The sequence below is a fragment of the Psammomys obesus genome, unplaced genomic scaffold (assembly GCF_907164565.1).
Source record: "Psammomys obesus unplaced genomic scaffold, mPsaObe1.curated_primary_1811, whole genome shotgun sequence".
NCBI lineage: Eukaryota > Metazoa > Chordata > Mammalia > Rodentia > Muridae > Psammomys > Psammomys obesus.
In genome coordinates, this window is record NW_026594428.1 from 14,393,271 (window position 1) to 14,411,038 (window position 17,768).

At 43.4% G+C, this 17,768-nt stretch overlaps 1 protein-coding gene across 1 annotated transcript in view; it reads left to right on the forward strand.

Annotated features, from left to right (window-relative positions):
* Ankh (ANKH inorganic pyrophosphate transport regulator) overlaps positions 1 to 17,768 on the forward strand; it is a 138,715-nt gene that overhangs the window by 81,915 nt on the left and 39,032 nt on the right. Inside the window, exons 2-4 of the mRNA XM_055618989.1 lie at positions 571 to 787; positions 10,742 to 10,860; positions 14,639 to 14,722. Of these exons, the coding sequence (XP_055474964.1) occupies positions 571 to 787; positions 10,742 to 10,860; positions 14,639 to 14,722 (420 nt within the window). The remainder of the gene's footprint in view (positions 1 to 570; positions 788 to 10,741; positions 10,861 to 14,638; positions 14,723 to 17,768) is intronic.

Here is a 17,768-nt window from a genome sequence, read left to right on the forward strand (position 1 = left end):
GGACTGTCTCAGGAGAAAGTGGATCAGAGAAAGGGGTCAGGTGAAGGTGGGGAGGTGAGTGGGAGTAAAGTAATCCATCCTGAGCTAGAACCTGAGAACCTACGCTGTGTCGAGGTTGCAGGCATGAATTACCACGCCAGGCTAGGAGTGTTAGAACATCAGCTTCTAAATAATACTTCTTAGAACTATCTTTTGATGCTAACAAATACTTGTTGGGTTTATTACTTTCCCCAAAGGGTAAGTATTGCCTTCCAAAAAGGTACTCAGACTGAAGCTAATGTGGACAAAAGGCGAAAGAAGGAAAGAGAGAGAGAAAGAAAGAGAGAGAGAAAGAAAGAAAGAAAGAAAGAAAGAAAGAAAGAAAGAAAGAAAGAAAGAAAGAAAGAAAGGAAGGAGAGGAAAGGAAGAAAGACAGACAGACTAGTATTTTCTACAGGGTAGATTCACCCTACACACTGCTTATTGTTTTTCCCTGGAAGACACATCTACCGAGTTCGATATTGGAGGTGGGACTCCGCAGAGAGGTGGCGCCAAGTCTCATGCTGTTTTTGGTCCTTCTCTTCCTTGCAGGCCTTGAACCGGGGCATCGCTGCAGTCAAGGAGGATGCAGTGGAGATGCTGGCCAGCTATGGGCTGGCGTATTCACTGATGAAGTTCTTCACGGGGCCCATGAGTGACTTCAAAAACGTGGGCTTGGTGTTTGTGAACAGCAAGAGGGACAGGACCAAAGCCGTCCTGTGCATGGTGGTGGCCGGTGCTGTTGCCGCCGTCTTCCACACCTTGATAGGTAAGGCTCCTGCCATCACTAAGCATTTCATTTTGGTCATTTCATGTTCTTCTCAGTTGCTTTAAATATAGTCACAGGCCAAGTGGCTTCTTTAGTAATTATTAAACCTTTCTTATGAAAATTTCAGATAGAAGGAGTTTGTGCTCCTGGATCAGTAAATTTTTAAAAAAATTTTTTTTTCTAGAAAGCTATAGTTTTTTTGCCTATGATTCCCAAAGTCAGAGAGTGAGTGGTTTCATCAGTAAGTGACTGTACCTAAAAAACATTCCAGGAGGTACACAAAGTAGCAGACATGCCCATATTATAGCAATTGGAGAATAAAAGTATGGTGGCTGTTATTCTGAATTCATCCTTATCAGTATTGAGAACCAATCAATGACACATTGTTTCCTTGAAGTTAATTTGCTCCCAGGGCTCCTGTATGCTCTTTTATTCAAAAGCATGACTAAATACCCTTGGCAAATCCATTCCTGAAACAAGAAAGCCAGATTCCGGCTCTAGTGGCTGTTTATGGGTTCCTGAAGACCCAGGAAAAGCATGTTGAATCAGGGAGGAGCTTCCGAGGCTCCCTCTTTGGTGGTCCTGCAGCCCCACAGGGTGTGTTTTCAGAATATCCCGGCTTTAAAACAGCTTTGTCTGTTCTACCTGATGTCAAAAAGCTGCAGGGCGCATCTGCTAAAGCCCGCTGCCTACAGGGCTGGGAGTGCTGCTTCATAAGCCCATCGTGATGGCTGCTGGTTGTATGAGGAGCATGAATGTCACAAAGTAAAGGAGCCAGAGGATTAACCCAAGCCACTTAGTAGTGTTTACCCATGTAATTGTGACTCAGAAAGCAAATAGGGAAAAGGCCTCCATGGTGTTCCTTTCTAATGCAGCAAGGATCTTGTTCTAAGAGCAGGGCAGAGGAAAGGCGGTGTGCCAATGCTGTGTTCCTCAGGGCGCTGATATCCACCCTTTCATCTGTGCTTAAGCACTCGGGAAAGGGCAGGGCTTTTCTTTCTATCCACTTACACCCTGGCGGTGAGTGGTGGAGGAAAAACTTTCTGCTCCTGCATTTGATCTGAGTCACTTCCAAAGAAGGCATATGTACTGAAAAAATGTCATCCACTGTAAAAATAAGAGTCTTGTCTAGATGGGTAAATTAATTCCCTTTTGCTATTAGTCTTTTTATTTGTACCCTAAATAAATCCAACTTCCCCTGTTTTAGCCATGGTTGGGTGAGACTTTCAGATGATAGCTCACGACTGCCTGTCAATTACCAGGAAAGAGAAAAGCTGAGCAGACTGTTATTGGCAGTCATAGGAAGATGCTAAATCTAAGATTTGCTGTCATATTGTATTGTTCTGTACTATGCTGTACTGTGTTGTATTGGATTGTATTTTTGAGAGAAGATCTTATGAATCCAAGGCACCTCAGACAAGTTCTATAGCTGAGATTGACCTTGAACTTCTGATTCTCCTTCTTACCCTGTTATTACAGGCGTTTACCACCATAACCCTTTAGGCATCAATAGGGCTTGACTACAGGGCTACAAGCACAAGTAGAAAGGGCGAGCTTTCTACTGACTGAGATAAAGCCCCAGCCCATTGTTTTGTTTTGTTTTGTTTTGTTTTCCATTTTAAGGGGCTGGAGAGATAGATGGTTTAGAAGTTAAGAGCACTGGCTTCAATTCCCAGCAACCAACTGGTGGCTCACAACCATCAATAATGGATCCAGTGTCCCCTTCTGGCCTGCAGGCACACATTTAGCCACAATGTTGTATACAAAACAAAGTAAATCTTTAAAAAATGAAAATTTTAAAATGATAAGATCTTAAATTCAAATAGAAGGCGCTGTTATCCCACTTACGCTAGATAAGTATTTTATTACACCTGGCCTGTTTTAACAGCTACTATGTCTACTCCTTAACGAGTGGGGGTGCAGCAGTTGTAATCACAGCAGCTGACATTGCGTGCCTGAATCTAGACTCTCAGGGCTTCCCTCTGCTGCTTCTCTAGCCACCGGCTGTCGAGCTCTCCCGTCCTGCTCTTGTGCATCAGGCTTCTTTGTACACCTTGTTCCCTCACTCTGTTCAGGAGTCCGTAAGCTCATGCCGGCCTTGTACCCCGCATTCTGGACCACAGCTCCCCCCACATACACACCTAGCCTCCCCTACCTCCTACTGTTTTCTTGCATCAGCGAACATTTCTCTACAGGGAATTTTCTACTTTGGGTACGCTGCACTTGTAGTGGACACTGAAAGCCCGTTTCACCTCTTAGTGAGGCCTGCAACAGTCGGCTCCTAGGTAGGCCTGTGACCAGTAAACTGATACAGATGTGAGACCCTCAGATAGGCAACAGCTCTTAAATTAGGAAGCCACGGTGCCATCTTGTGCCTCCCTGGTCATCTGTGCCAGGGCCTGTGCATGAGGGTACATGGAGCCAGAGGTTAACATGAGGTGTCCTCTTTAGTTCCCCTGACACTGTTTGTTTTGAGGCAGGAGCACGCACTGAACCTTGACTCACCAATCTGCCTAATCTGGCCGGCCAGCAGTCTCCAACGATCTTTTTGACTGTCCTCCGAGGCAGCAAGGGTGTGGAGGTACACTGCCACACAGCTTTTTACCTGTTACTAGGGACCCCAGTCAGGGTCTGTGAAGCAGGATGCCAGTTGGTGTCCAACAGAAGCAGGCTCTGAACCATCTTCCCAGCCCTTTCTCTAGCTTTTCATGGCATTTATAAAGACACCCAAGAGCACCCAGCAGGACGGATCCTTTTTTTTTTTTCAGGGTTGGGACTGGAAGCTCTTACTGACTGCCTCTGAAGGGATGAATGTATTAGAATATAACCTTTTCTGTGATTTTCATCTTCTATATAAAATGGAGTCAAGAATTTGAGCCTGTTCGCTAACATTTTGCTAAAGCTGGGGTTTAGCCCAGTGGAAGAGCATTTGCCTTGTGTAGCCCTGAGTTCATTCCCTAGTGCTACAAAAGTATGTATGTTTGTGTATGTGTTATGTGTGTGTGTGCATGCATGCATGCATGTCTGCGTGTGTGTGTGTGTGTGTCTGTCTGTCTGTCTGCCTGCTTGTCTGTATCTAAGTTCCTAGTAGTCACTTTTCTTGTCTATTAATGTCTACTGTCTCTGTCTAGCATTTGACTCACAGTTTTAGCAGTACTACATATTTTCTGCTTTTTTTCCAGAAAAACAATTTTTTGTGGTTCCTTTTGTCTTTGCTCTTTATTTCACCTGTTGGTTTTATCTTTAAGATATTGCTGTCCCCAGTATGAGGCCATTCTTGCATTTAATGAACGTTCTCACTGGCAGAGTTCATCTGTTTTCTTATATGGTAATGTTAAGAATGGATGTAGGTCATTTTACCTGTGCAAAATGCATCGTTTATATAACTGCTGTCTTCCTCTTTGTATGGTGGGATCCTATTCAATAACTTATCCTTTCTGAGACTATATAAGAATGAGAGTTAGAATTACCATTGTTTCACTTCAAAATGACTCAGTCTCCACCTGTCAGTGCTCAGCAGAATGTGTACCGAGCAGATTATGCTGGCGTTCTAGAATTTAAGGTAACTACAAGTGAAATGTACAAAAGACACAATGGCTCGCTGCACACCTCTCCTAAGCACATGTAGCTGATGGGAAAGTGTGTGTGTGTGTGTGTGTGTGTGTGTGTGATTTGTATCAGCCCTGGCATAAGCTGATTTCTGCCAGTGAAAGCTTTGAAAGATGACGGAGTAAACCAAAGGCAATGCAGGGGGCCTCTTCCGCCACAGAGCTGAGATAGCTTAGGGTCTGGTAGCAATAAAACAAAGGACAAGCATGTGAGAAGAAAATGAAGGCAAGGTGGGCCTAGCCACGTATTTATAACACAGAGGAAACATGGCGAAAATGATGCTAGACCTGAAGATAACAGGTGTGAGATGGCTGCCAGGTGCTGGAGTGAGAGTCACATAACCAAGTAGAGGAGCTTAGAGCCTGAGCCTAAAAAGAGATATTCTGGATACATGGCAAGGAGTCAGGGAGGGGGAGGGAGGGGGTGGGAGACACGGGGAAAGCAGTACAGGGAAGTGTTATGATGGGCTGCCTGACCCCATATGTCTGTACCCTGTCAGGCAGCTTTGTGATGCCTCAAGGCTATCCATAGTGAATAAGGCAGATTTATTCTAGTGTTCATGTGTGTTAAATATAACTGTAAGCAGTAGAGGTCACTGTTCCTAACACACATCTTTTAAACCTCATCGTCTCCAAAAATCTTACTTGACATTTAGAAAAATCGTGTGTGTTTCATTAAGTCTGTGTTGTCTGTAGTGTAAACTCTGCCTAGTTTGGTCAGGTCTTTAAAGTTTTGTGGGGTTTTGTTTGTTTTGGTTTGGTTTTGAATATTGTGTACCATTTGGTGATGTTTCCGGAAACTGCAGAACCCTCTAACAACCAATGTGAACTTTAGCTAAATGACCTTGAACATGCCACTCTTCAAAGGACTGGTACTAATGACCCTGGGGATCATCTCCAGTAGGAGGGCCTTCAAGTTTAACCATGTCCATATATGAGAAATTGGCTACAGATATAGCACCTTAGATTCATCAACCTGATGTCATCTCTGTGCACCAATTAGTGACTACAAGACTGTGGTCACGATATGCTCTTGTAGCATCATCTGTTATTAACTGTTCTTGTCACAGAAAGAGAAAAAAAAAAAAACCTGTTGTGTCTTCTCATTGTATGTACAGTTGCTAACATCCTCTTCCTTGTGTTTCATGCTCGTTGTTTTCTGATTTTCTTTTCTTTTTCACCACTGGAGAGTGAGGCAGTCTGTCATCCCTAACAATTCTGCACATGAGTGTACATTTCCAGACATAGCTGGAGCAGATTCCACCAACCATACAGGCTCTTCCCCGGGAAAGCTTGGTGGAGTTTATCAGGAAAAGATGGCTCTGGTTCTTCTTCTGTGGCCAACCATCGCAGGCCTCATGCCATAGAGCAAATGAGTAGACAGCTGGAACTGTGTCAGATTTGGCAGGCTTTAAATCCAGAAGAGTCCGTATCTGTGAAGTTCCTGTCGGCTCCATGCACACCCACAGCCTGGCTCTAGCTAGAATTGCAGGAACTTTGAACATATTTGTTGGGTGGCTTCCATTTAGCATCCCTTTTGGATTTTAATCATAGCCATGACTTCTTTGGACTCGCCATAAACTCCACTTATTAAAAACTGCAGAGACAGAGCTTGCCACCACCATACTTGAATTAAGCCTGGCAGTCTTGGTACAGGAAACATCCAGCCTGAATAAGAACAGGTCACTGATCTGATACTGTAGTTAGTTTTGGTTGAGCCTAAAAGGGCATGGTGAATCTTTCTGATTTCCTTGTTCATCTAGACGGAGGAAGTATGGCTGTGGATTTAGCTGTCTGTATGTTTGTTCCCAGTGGGAACCAGCTTCATGTTCTGTAGGAGCAGAGGAAACCAGCAGGGGAACTGAACAAACACAGGCTCCTACCATGGCTAACTAAATAGTAATTTCTAGATTGGCTCTGTCTGTGTGTCTTGTCTCGTCAGGCTTCCCATTTATTCACAGGCTAGCCCTTGGAAGGGTGACTGGGTTCCATATGGGAAGCCACAGCAGTCAGGGTATTAGGAATAAGCAGTTTCATTTATTGCTTGAAAACCCACCACAGGGACAGGGGATGTTCCTCAGTTGGTGGAATGTTTGCCAAGCATGCCCAAAGCTCTGAATCTAAGCTCCAGATGCGGTGCTGCACACCTGTAATCCTAGCACTTCAGAGGTAGACGTGGGGATAGGGGTAGGGAACAGAAGGCCAATAACATCCTCACTATGGAGTGAGTCTGAGCCCAGCCTGGACTTCATGAGACTTGGTCTCAAAATAACAAAATAGAAAAAGAGAAACAAAAGCCACCGCAGAACTTAGTGGCTTAGGAAGCAAGCGTTTGCTTTTGTACTTCTGATCATGGCTGATGGTACTTTTGGACTTTACTGAGCTCATATGCCTTTTCTCAGTTGAAATCAGGATGTGGATGTGCTGATCTGGAGGGGGCTCTGCTGGGATGGCCACACAGCCTCTGCTGAGCTCTTTTCCTTACTGTGTATCTCTCCTAGTCCAGTAGCACTGCCTGGGCTTCTTTAGACATCAGTGGCTGGACTCCAGAAGACATGTGGAGGCACAAGCTTCCTGAAGTCAAGAGTCAAAGGCACTACTCCATCACTTTGTTCACACACTATTGACCAGAACACATTGCTGGCCAGCCCAGGGCCAAGGGGTGGGCACATAAACTGTAGAGTGTGTAGTTAAGGAAGCTGAAAAATCATAAAGTTGTTGCTATAAAAAGGCAGGGAAACCAAGGATGTGCTTACAATCACTTCTCGGAGCATGATGAATTCATCCATTTTTTTAATCTCTAGTTATTAAACCTGGGTTACATCTTGTTTTTTCACTTAGGAATACTGCATACCCTCTAGTGAAAAGACAACACCCGTAGTGATTCATGATGAGTCCCACTTGGCCAACACTAGTGGGGCTTTGGCTCCCATGTTATAATCTCATACTTACTTGCTTATATTATTATGCATGGTTCCAGGGTATTTCTCCAAGGCCTTAGCCATATGTGCACCTCTCATCCCCATGCTTTCCAGAAAATTACTACCCAGTACAGATCCAGAATATAATTGAATCTATTATACACCCGTGTCCCAGCCCTCATGCAGAAAGCTGTCCCCTTCACAGCTGGGTAATTGGCACAGTGCCTTGTATGAATAAGTCATTCAATACATATTTGTTGAAGCGATTTAAATGTGGTTTAGCAGTCATGTAAGCACATACTCTTTGGCAACAATACATATGTTAGAAACCCAGGATGAACTTGCAAGCTCCTACAAAAAGTCTCATAAATAGAACTCAGTTGGGTCAACAAATAGTCCTGGGGAGACTTTTACACATTGATACCTTGGGAATTTGAATTAGAACAGGTGTTCGGGGTTTTACATCTTAGAAATGCACATGTTATAATTTTCTAAAATGGATGGGGCCTCAGTTCCCAGAAGATATTCTTTCATAGATTGTCTTTGATTAAAGTGAGTATTTCATAGTTTGCCATAAGTGCCGGTAGCTACAAGCCCTGCAACTTTGAGAACCACTGATTGTAGGAAGGGCTGATGTTAGAGGATCAATGAATTTATAGGGTTTTTCTCTTTGGTCTGGTCTGAAGCCTCGTACTAGTGCATACATAGGTCAAGTAAGGGTCCTACTGTTTGTGTCTCTTCAGAAGCTCTGTTTAATTTTGCTCTATAGCTTTCTCCTCTTTGTGAGGAAGACTAGTTTTCAGAACAGTCTTGGTAGGCAGTAGTTGATTGACGCTGAAGCTTACCAAATATAGCTAAGGCAGCTAGAGTAGTCATTAGGGACTCCATGCAAAACATTTTACACAGGTCACCCAGCCACCAGCTTCGGATGACCTGGAAATAGTACTTATTTTCTGGAGACACGGTTGGGAAAAAGGTTCAAGAACCCCACAGTTCTTAAACCACCATTAACCTTTTCATGTTTACCCCAGATTCCCTACAAAAAGGCTCCATCTTGGGGCTTGAGTTAAAATACATTATTGTCGGCATAAGAGTGCTCACTTCTATTATTCCCTATTACCAGGCAAGAGGTGCAGGACACATGCTCTGCCATCAGCTACACACTTTCACTACCCCTGCTCTCCTTGCTGCCACACCAGAGCCTGAAACAAAAGCACCTCTCTCGGAACCTACCTGTAGTTATTTGTCAGGGCTGCTGTTTCAAAACACCACAGACTGCATAGCTTAAATGACAGACATGTGCAGTCTTACAGGTCTGTAGGCAACAAGTCTGAGCTCAAGTGATAGACAGGCCTGATTTCTCCTGAGCGCTTTGAGGGACGACTTGCCCTTTGCCTGTCCCTTGATTCTGAGACTTTCCTGGCGCTTTTGGCATGGAACTGCATCACCCAGGCTCTATCCTCACAAGGACTTTTTTTTTCCCTGTGCATAGCTGTCTTTGTATCTACAATAATCCTGTGGCTACATAAGGTCACATTCTGAGGTCCAGAGGTCGGGACTTTGATGTTTGAACTTCAGGGAGACATGGTTTGCCCGAGTCACCACCATTCTGGCCCTCGGCCTTTCCCTATCCCGTGATCCTCAGCCTTGGCCTTGTAGTCAGGTCTTGTCAGCTGGCATATGCCAAGGACTGTAACCTTTACCAGGGGATTTTCACTCTACCGCTATTCATATCAGCCCCATTGCTCTTGCATGTGGCATCACCAACCTTTATATTCCAGGGATTTCTGCCAGAATTAGGGGCATTTTAGGGATATATCAAGATTATCTCCTTGCAAGACCCTGCCAAGTGAACATTTGTCGATGACATAAAATAACAGCAGCAGTAATAAAGTGTCCGTGGCTCCACCCCCAGCATAGACTGTGAGATGCAGGACTTTTGTCTTCTGGCTCTGTGTTTCCGTCAGCTGAACGCTGGTCTGAATGTGCCTCTTCAGACTCAGACTGAAGCTCTCCCACTGCCTTCTGGGGTCAATTCAGGCCACCTGTCTGCTTCTCATCTTTGTTAGGGCTTCTGGTCCACATGACAGGTCCAAGCACAGCTGTCTCCCTCCCACCCCTTGCTATGACAAGTCTCACCTTCCCATTGCTCCTTTTTTGCTTCAAGATGTCCTCTGCCTGGGCTTCTTTTCTTCCTTTTCAGTGGCCTTGACAGACCCACCACTCTCCTAAGATGACATCTTATTACCTCTGCAGCTGTCTCTTAGTTCTCACCTCAACCCTACCTTGTTCTCTGAACATCAGAACTCTTTAGCTCCTTCACCCTGAACTCAGCTGCTTACCCAGTATGACCTCTGAAATTCCCAATGATACATTTAAGGTTCCTAAAGGTCATTTTCAATGTTGCATTACTGCAAAATCCTTGTGACTCAAGACTGATGATGATGGAAGAGCACTATCTCCACTGACTAATTTGTGTGGCAATAGGTCACCTCTCCAACTTTGACATGAGGGTCTCAATTTTCCCTTCAGCTCCATTATGATGTCAGAGTTATGTCTGGGTGTCATATGTATATACACCGATAGTTATGAGAGTATGACTTACATGGTAGAGCATTTGAAGAACATCGATCCATTTTGTCTTAAAGTGCATCAGTGAGGTCAAAGCTAGCATGGCCTCTCCTTTCATCCTTGCTAACGACAGCTATCAGGATGCTAGCTGTCCCTCAAGTCCTGCATCTCTTTCTCTTGTTTGTTGGGTTTGTATACACCCTGCATATGTATGTTTTGGATGCTCTCTGTGCTTCAGCCTCACAGCATGACAAGTCTTGACACAGGAGGACTCCCAAAACACCCTGTGGGTATCACTTTCTACTGCATAGGACAGTTTTCAGCATTGGCCACCCTCCTCCCAAGAAGTGACGCTGAGTACTGGCAAGCATCAAAAGCTCACTCTAAAACTTGTGCTGAAATCATATGCTAAACTCTAGAAATTTTCTCTTAGTAAATACCTAATAATACTTAAATATGTAGTGTCAGCTATTTCCACCAAGCATTCTGTTGTAGTATTATATACTATCACAAATGTATAATAAGAAATTGGGTAAACCAATACTTAGCAAATACAGAGGAAAATCAACTCACTGAGAGTCTTTCAATGAGTGAGACAATAACCAGTTGTGGTTTGTAGGGAAGTATATGGTCTGACCTCCTTTGCATGTTGAAACTCACACACTAATAAAAGTGTGGGTAAGTTGAAGCCCGCCAACCCAATAGAAGAATGAGATTATACACGAGTCTCATAGTTTTTCTGACTTTTCTATAACAAGGCAGATATAACATTTAAAATTATTTTAAGGTTTTTAGACAAAAATCATGTGAACTATCTTTTTTCTAAACACCATGTCTATTTTGGTCCCTTGTAGCCTACAGTGATTTAGGGTACTACATCATCAACAAGCTACATCATGTGGATGAGTCTGTGGGGAGCAAAACACGAAGGGCCTTCCTGTATCTTGCTGCCTTCCCTTTTATGGATGCCATGGTAAGTAGAAGGAACCATGAGCTTTCCTTCTTCTTAATGTTAAAATATGCTTATCATAGGATTCACTAAACATTTTTATGTGTATGGTTCAATAGTAGAAGAGCATTCATGTTCCTATGCAATCAATTTCTAGAGGGCCTTTTATGTTGCATACTAAAGCTGATCCCATTAGATAGTAATTTCATCTTACCACAACCTATCCCAGAAACCATGCTCTACTTTCTGTTTCTATGAATGTGACTATATTAAGATACCACAATAGAGGACTCAAACCATATTCATTCTCTTGTGACTGGCTGATTTCATTTTAGATATTGTCAGTGTTCTGTGTTACAGACTGTGCCAGACTCTCTTTCCATTCTAAGGCAGAATGATCTTTCCTTGTATAGACAAAATACATTTTGCCTATCTACTCATTTATATTACTTCTCCATTTTTGGCTACTGTGATTAAAATTATGAACATGAGTGTACAAAGGTCCTTATGAGTCCCTACTTTCATTTCTTTGGGGTACACATCCAGAAGGGGGATTGCTAGGTTTTCTGGTACTCATATTTTTTTAATATGGGGGGGGACCATCAAGCTCATTTCTATGGCAGCTTACCAGTGTTACCTACAGTGTAGGTGGCTTCTAACTGACCCTTGAGCTTTTCAGCTACTGTCTCTCATCAATCAATTTATTATATCATATATATATGGCAGAAGAAAGCACATTTGAACTTTTTGACTCAGCTATTAAGTATTCCTTTTTTTCTGAAGGTTCAGTAAGAGGAGATGGGGCTAACATTCTCATATACTTGCTACTTTTGTGATGTAAATATGTGAGTTTCATACTATGCTTCTCCTAAACATGCTGATACGGTGTTATCACTTAGTTGCCAAGCTTACTATATAAAGCAAGGACTTTCATGAATCCTGTGTCAAAGATGGTAAAGAAAGGGCTTTTTTTTTCTTTTCACATTCATGTAGCGATACAGAGACAATACAAAATTAATAACATTTAATACCTAATAATAAATTCTTCCATTGGATCCTTTGTAAATTACTGCAGGAGGGGAAATTGGGTTGCCTGTGAACAACTGCTACCGAATTTCTCTTTTGATGACTTTGGCCAGCTGTGTGGCCTCTGGTAGCTGGTGCAGGTGAACCCAAGGAAAAGTCAAAGGGGCTGTCCAGCCTCCACACCCCACACATCACGCAAGGAGCCTAGTGATGATGGATGGCTTCATCAGAGCTTAGCAGCGTCTCAGTGATGAAAGAGTTAGGTTGCTCTGGATAGACTGAGCCTATGATGTCACCCTGTCCTTCCTGTCAACTGGAAGTAGGGATGGATCTAAACAGAGAGTAGTAATTATACAGTGAATTTTGGGAACTCAGGACTTTTCATAGAAGGGAGTTGCAGACCCTTGGATGCTTTGCTGTCTGTCCCCTGACAGCTGTTTTATTTACCAGAACAGCATTTTAAAGCTCAGCACAGGTTGAGCGTCCCTTATCCCAAATCCCAGACTCCGACTTCTCAAATTCAGAAAGTTTCCTGAATGGTACCACATCTGGGAAGTCATATAGCAAATTTCATGTGTGAAGCTCTGATTCATGTACAAAAATCCTTTAAATATTAATGTAATTAATATATTAATATAAACTTACCTCATAGTCTTTGTATAAGAAATACAAATTTTGTATTTAGACCTTGGTTCCAATGCCTGGTTATCTGTCTGTCTGTCTGTCTGTCTACCTATCTATAGATAGCTATATCTATCTGAATCTTTCCAGCTTGGTTGTCTGTCTGTCTATAGATACAGATATGAAAAGATGAGGATAGACAGGTAATAAACATTTACATTTAGAGCGGTCATCTCTCTCTCACTTGCACATGCTCACCTACACACACATATACCTGCAACACAATCCTGATAACTTGGTGGGGGGCGGTTTTTAGAAGTCATGAAACTTTCCACCCACATGGCACTAAAACAACAAGAAAACCTACAAGGCACTATTTACAAATGTTAGCTCCTTTTTCTTTCAAACACTTGACACCTGGGGACCTCAGAGCTGGGGAAGGGCATAGAGGCAGCAGCTGTTACACAAACACACCTGGCACTTCGCTGCTCATTGTGCCCAGCTCAGGTGTCTTCTTATTTCTCTGTGTTCTAGTTTGCTTTCTGTTGCTGTGATGAAACCATGGCCAAAAGCAGCTTGGGGAGGAAAGGGTTCATCTCATCTTACTCCCAGTTGTACTCCATCATTGAAGAAGTGGAGGCAGGAGCTGGAGGCAGGAAGCACGCACAGACCATGGAGGAACACTGTTTACTGACCTACTTCCCATGGCTTGTTCAGCCTGCTTTCTTACACAATCCAGGCCTACCTGTCTAGGAGTGGCATGTCCATAGTGGGCTAAGCCCTTCCGTGTTAGCCATCAATCAAAAATTTCCCCCACAGGAAAACTGCCCCACAGAGGGCCAAGCCCTGTCCACAGTGGGCCAAACCCTTCTGTGTCAACCACCAATCAAAAACTCCCGCCACAGGGAAATTGCCTACAGGTTATTTGGGTGGAGGCATTCTTCTCATTTGAGGTTCCTTCTTCTGAGATGACCCTGGCTTGTATCAAGTGGACAACAATCTAACTGGTCCACATTGGCCATTAAGCTTCTGTGAAGTTCTTACACAGATCCTGTGTGAGCGTCAGCCTCCACACCTATTCACACCCAGGTGAGATTTGGGTTGCCTACTTCTATTCTAGGACTTTCCTAGTCTCCCTCCAACACACAAAGCCAAGCCCAGATATTGTTGAATGGCTGTTAGGCTCTAGAGGGCTTCTCTATCCCAGATAGTTCCCAAATAATTGAAACAGAGACCTCTTGAGTTTATGAAAGTTTTAAAGCATAGTAACTGAGCAGGTTTCAACCTTCTAAGGTTTTTGCTATTTCGAGACACAACCCAAGTTACTTGCCCTAAACGTTCCTGTCTGACCTACTTCTGTTCTACCAGGCCAGCCCTCATGTCCAAGTGCTCATGGTCCTTACTGCTCCATGGTGACTTACTTTTCTCTGGCTTCCTCTTCTGCTACATCTTCTTAGTCCTCTCTTTCTCTCTCCCTCCCCCCATCCTCATGGTCCCTCAAAGATCCCAAGCCCAGGAACCTAAGTTCTGCCTACTTCTTCCCTGCCCAGTCACAGGCTTCAGCAATTTTATTAACCAAATAACTTTAAATTAGGTAGATCAAAGTTTACCCAGCAAAGACCAGTGTACAGCATACATGAGAATGGGTTTGTCTGGGCTGCAATCAGATCCTGGGGTCCAGTAATTAGTATTAGAACACATAGCACTAGACTAACCCCCAACACTCAGACCCTGGAGACAACATAGTCCCAGAGCCCTGATCTTCTCAGGAGCTGAGGACTTCACCCTAGAACCCTTGTTCTAATATGCTTTCTGGAAGGGAAAGCCATTTGGGTCAAGACTGCTCCAGAGAAGATTTTGTGTCTTCTACTCTTGCTAGTCATTTAGCTTCTAGCCACGGACACCAACCTAACCAGATGGCTTATCTCCTTATCAGTGATACCAAATAAATGTGCTCCGTCACTCATTCCACTCAAAATCTCTGTGGGGCTGCTCATCAGATGAAGTTACTTTTACCAACAAAAGACTTGTCAAACCCACTGCTATGACTCTTTGAGGTATATAGTGTATTTTAGGAATACCTACTAAGTCGTAATGTAAGAAATACCGTAATCCCAATTGTGTCTCTCATTGAAAATTTCATTCTTTCTGGCAGGCATGGACCCATGCTGGCATTCTCTTAAAACACAAATACAGTTTCCTGGTGGGATGTGCCTCAATCTCAGATGTCATAGCTCAGGTAACCATGCTCTGTGTGTCTGTCACAGCTTCTCAGAGTGGCCTTCTGATAAGGGCTGACTGGATGGAGCTGAGATGTTGAAGCCATATTCATGGTTATATGTGTGTATGTGGTGCTTCCCAGCATATGGCTCACATCACATATGGACTCTGATAGTTGTTTGATGAGTGAGGAAAGGTAATATCCTGTGATCAAAGTATGTACAATCTTGCTAGGATGGGGGGTGTAACAGATTAAATTAAGTGCCTAATTTTTGAACCATCATTTTTGAAGTGTGCAAATGTGAAATTCTTAGTAAGGGTGCTGGCGAGATGGCTCAGTGGGAAAAGGCCCTGCTATGCAAGCATGAGGATCAGAGTACCAAACTCCAGAACTGGTAAAATGTATGACAGTATTTGTCTGTAACCCCGGCACTTGAGAAGTAGAGACAGGAGGATCGTGGGGGCTTGCTGGCCAGACAGTCAGTCTAGCTGAAACAGCTAGCTCCAGGTTTAGTGAGAGAACTGTCTCAAAGCCAAAGATGGAGAGTGATGGAGAAAGATACCCGCAGAAACCTCTGGCCTACACACACACACACACACACACACACACACACACACATACACACATGCTAACATACAGTGATAACACCAAGTATGTTTTGGGTCAGTCATATATGGTCGGTCAAGGACAAGTGCTTGTCTTCATGTCCTCTGCAGGGCCTGAAAGAATGCATTCTGTCAGTTGACTCCAGAATGAACACTTGGCACTCATGGGATTACACTTTTTTTTTCCTTTCCTTCTTTTATTTATTTCTTATTGTAGGTGGGGCACACATACTAGGCACGCGTGTGGAGATCATAGGACAGCTTTGTGTGGTCAGTTCTCTCCTTGTGCCTTTGTCAGTTTTCCAGGAATTGAACTCAGGCCAGCAGGCTTGATGGCAAGCTCTTTATCTACTGAGCCATCTTACCAACCCGGGTTTTTGGTTGTTGGTTTTGGTTTGGGTTTCTGTTTTTTTATTTGTTACACAATCTCTCTCTCTTTATAGCCTAGGCTCACTTTGAACACTCTGAACTTCCTGCCTCAAACTCCAAAGCACTGGGATGGTTCTTTTTGTGGGTACTGTGAAGTTCTGTCACTCAATATCATTTCCCACTGTCTTAAATAGGGTTACTATGGCTGTGATGAAACACCATAACCAAAGCAAACTGGGGAGAAAAGGGTTTATTTGGATTTCACTTGCAGATCTTAGTCCATCATCAAAAGAAGTCAAGACAGGAACTCAGGGTAGGCTCCTGGAGGCAGGAGCTGATGCAGAGATCATGGAGGAATACTGGCTTATAAATCATTGCTTGCTCAGCCTACTTTCTTATAGAACCCAGGACCACCAGCCCAGGGGTGTAACACACACAATGGTCTGGGCCCTCCTCCATCAATCACTAATTAAGAAAATGCCTTATAAGCTTGCCTACAGCTTGGATGTTATGGAGGTATTTTCTTAATTGCTGTTCCCTTCCCTCAGATGAGTTTAGCTTCTGTCAAGTTGACATAAAACTAGCCACCACATCCACGTTTTAAAATGAACTAGGAAGTTGGTTCCACTGTCTGACCACATTGTCTGAGAGGAAGGCTTGCGTTTTCCTCTGCTGTGGTAGCTCTAAGGCTGGCACCACCTCAGGGTTTCCATTCTTCTTCTTCTTCCCTCCAAAGATAGAGCAGGAGAAGTTCCTGGGAAAGAAGATGTAATCCCTGCAGTGTATCAGTTTGAGCACAACTTCACATGGGGCCTGATTATAACGTGCTTCTGGAGGAAGGGTTAGGCCAGCATCTAGGCCACACTTGTAAATTCTCAGTTCCACCAACTGTTAGCTCCTGTTGTATACCCTCATCTATAAACCAATGCTTGGAAACAATTCATAGTTAAACTGTTATGTTTGCCTCCCTAAAGACCAAGAATTAAATTCCCAAATTAATTGCATTTACCCTGAAGATCAGTAGGAAAAGTAATTGAAAATAATTCTTACTAACATGTATGCGTGTGCCTGAATACCAGCTGGCATCATTCTTTGATATATCTTGTTAATTTTTCTGTACAGCTATTAGACTTTTGTCCCAGTGTTACTTTCGGCATCCTCTGAGAGCTGAACTAGGCTGTCTTGTTCACTTGCTATTTAATTTGAAGTGAAAGAAACATCTTGCCTTTCAAACAGCAGCAGCAATTCAGTGGAAGACTGTAGATGTGTATTATTTCAAAAATGAAAAGACAAAAGACGGCTAAAAGGGGGAAGAAGGCATTTAGCACTGCCTAAGATAAATATAGTAGGCATCTGGGGACAGAAAAAAAAAAAAAAAAGACATGCTTATGGAAAATAGTTTGCCATATGCCTACAGCCATTTTCCTCCTTCATTTTCAACCTAGTCCTGGCCCTTGCTTATTGGAAAAAACAAATCTGGTGAGGAGAAGGGAGGGAAGCTGAATTCAGATGCGTCTGGCCCCGGGCTGTTCCTGGTAGAGTAATTTTAAACCTTGTTGTTTGAGTTCCTGCCACAATTTGTTTGGGGGAATAAATATAATTTTCATTCCTAAATCTTCTCTTCTACCCCTCTTCCCCACCCCCCACCCCATCCCCACCCCACCCTGTTTTATTCTGCTCATTATGGGCAGGCATCTGTGGCACCCACCCTGATAATATGTGAACAGGCCCCATGCAAAGCACTTTGAACTATCTATCTTGCCATTGTCCATCCAAAAACATAATTCTCATCTCCAAAGGAATAAGAGATGGTTTATTCTGAAGCTAAATACAGGCAACCATAGGCCAAGACTATACATTTAGGTTATCCCAAATCCCATGCCTAGTGAAATCATTTGAAGAAAATCATAAATGAAGACACTTTTTAAATACATTGGTGGAAACAGTACATAGGCAGGATACAGCAAAGCAGAGTGGGGAAAACTGAGCTACAAACCGTCCAGGCCTTAGTTGGTAGAAACTGGGGCTCTGTTAATACATTCCACAAGGAGTCTGTTAGTCTCAGGATGTCCAACCAGACAGAGGTGGGC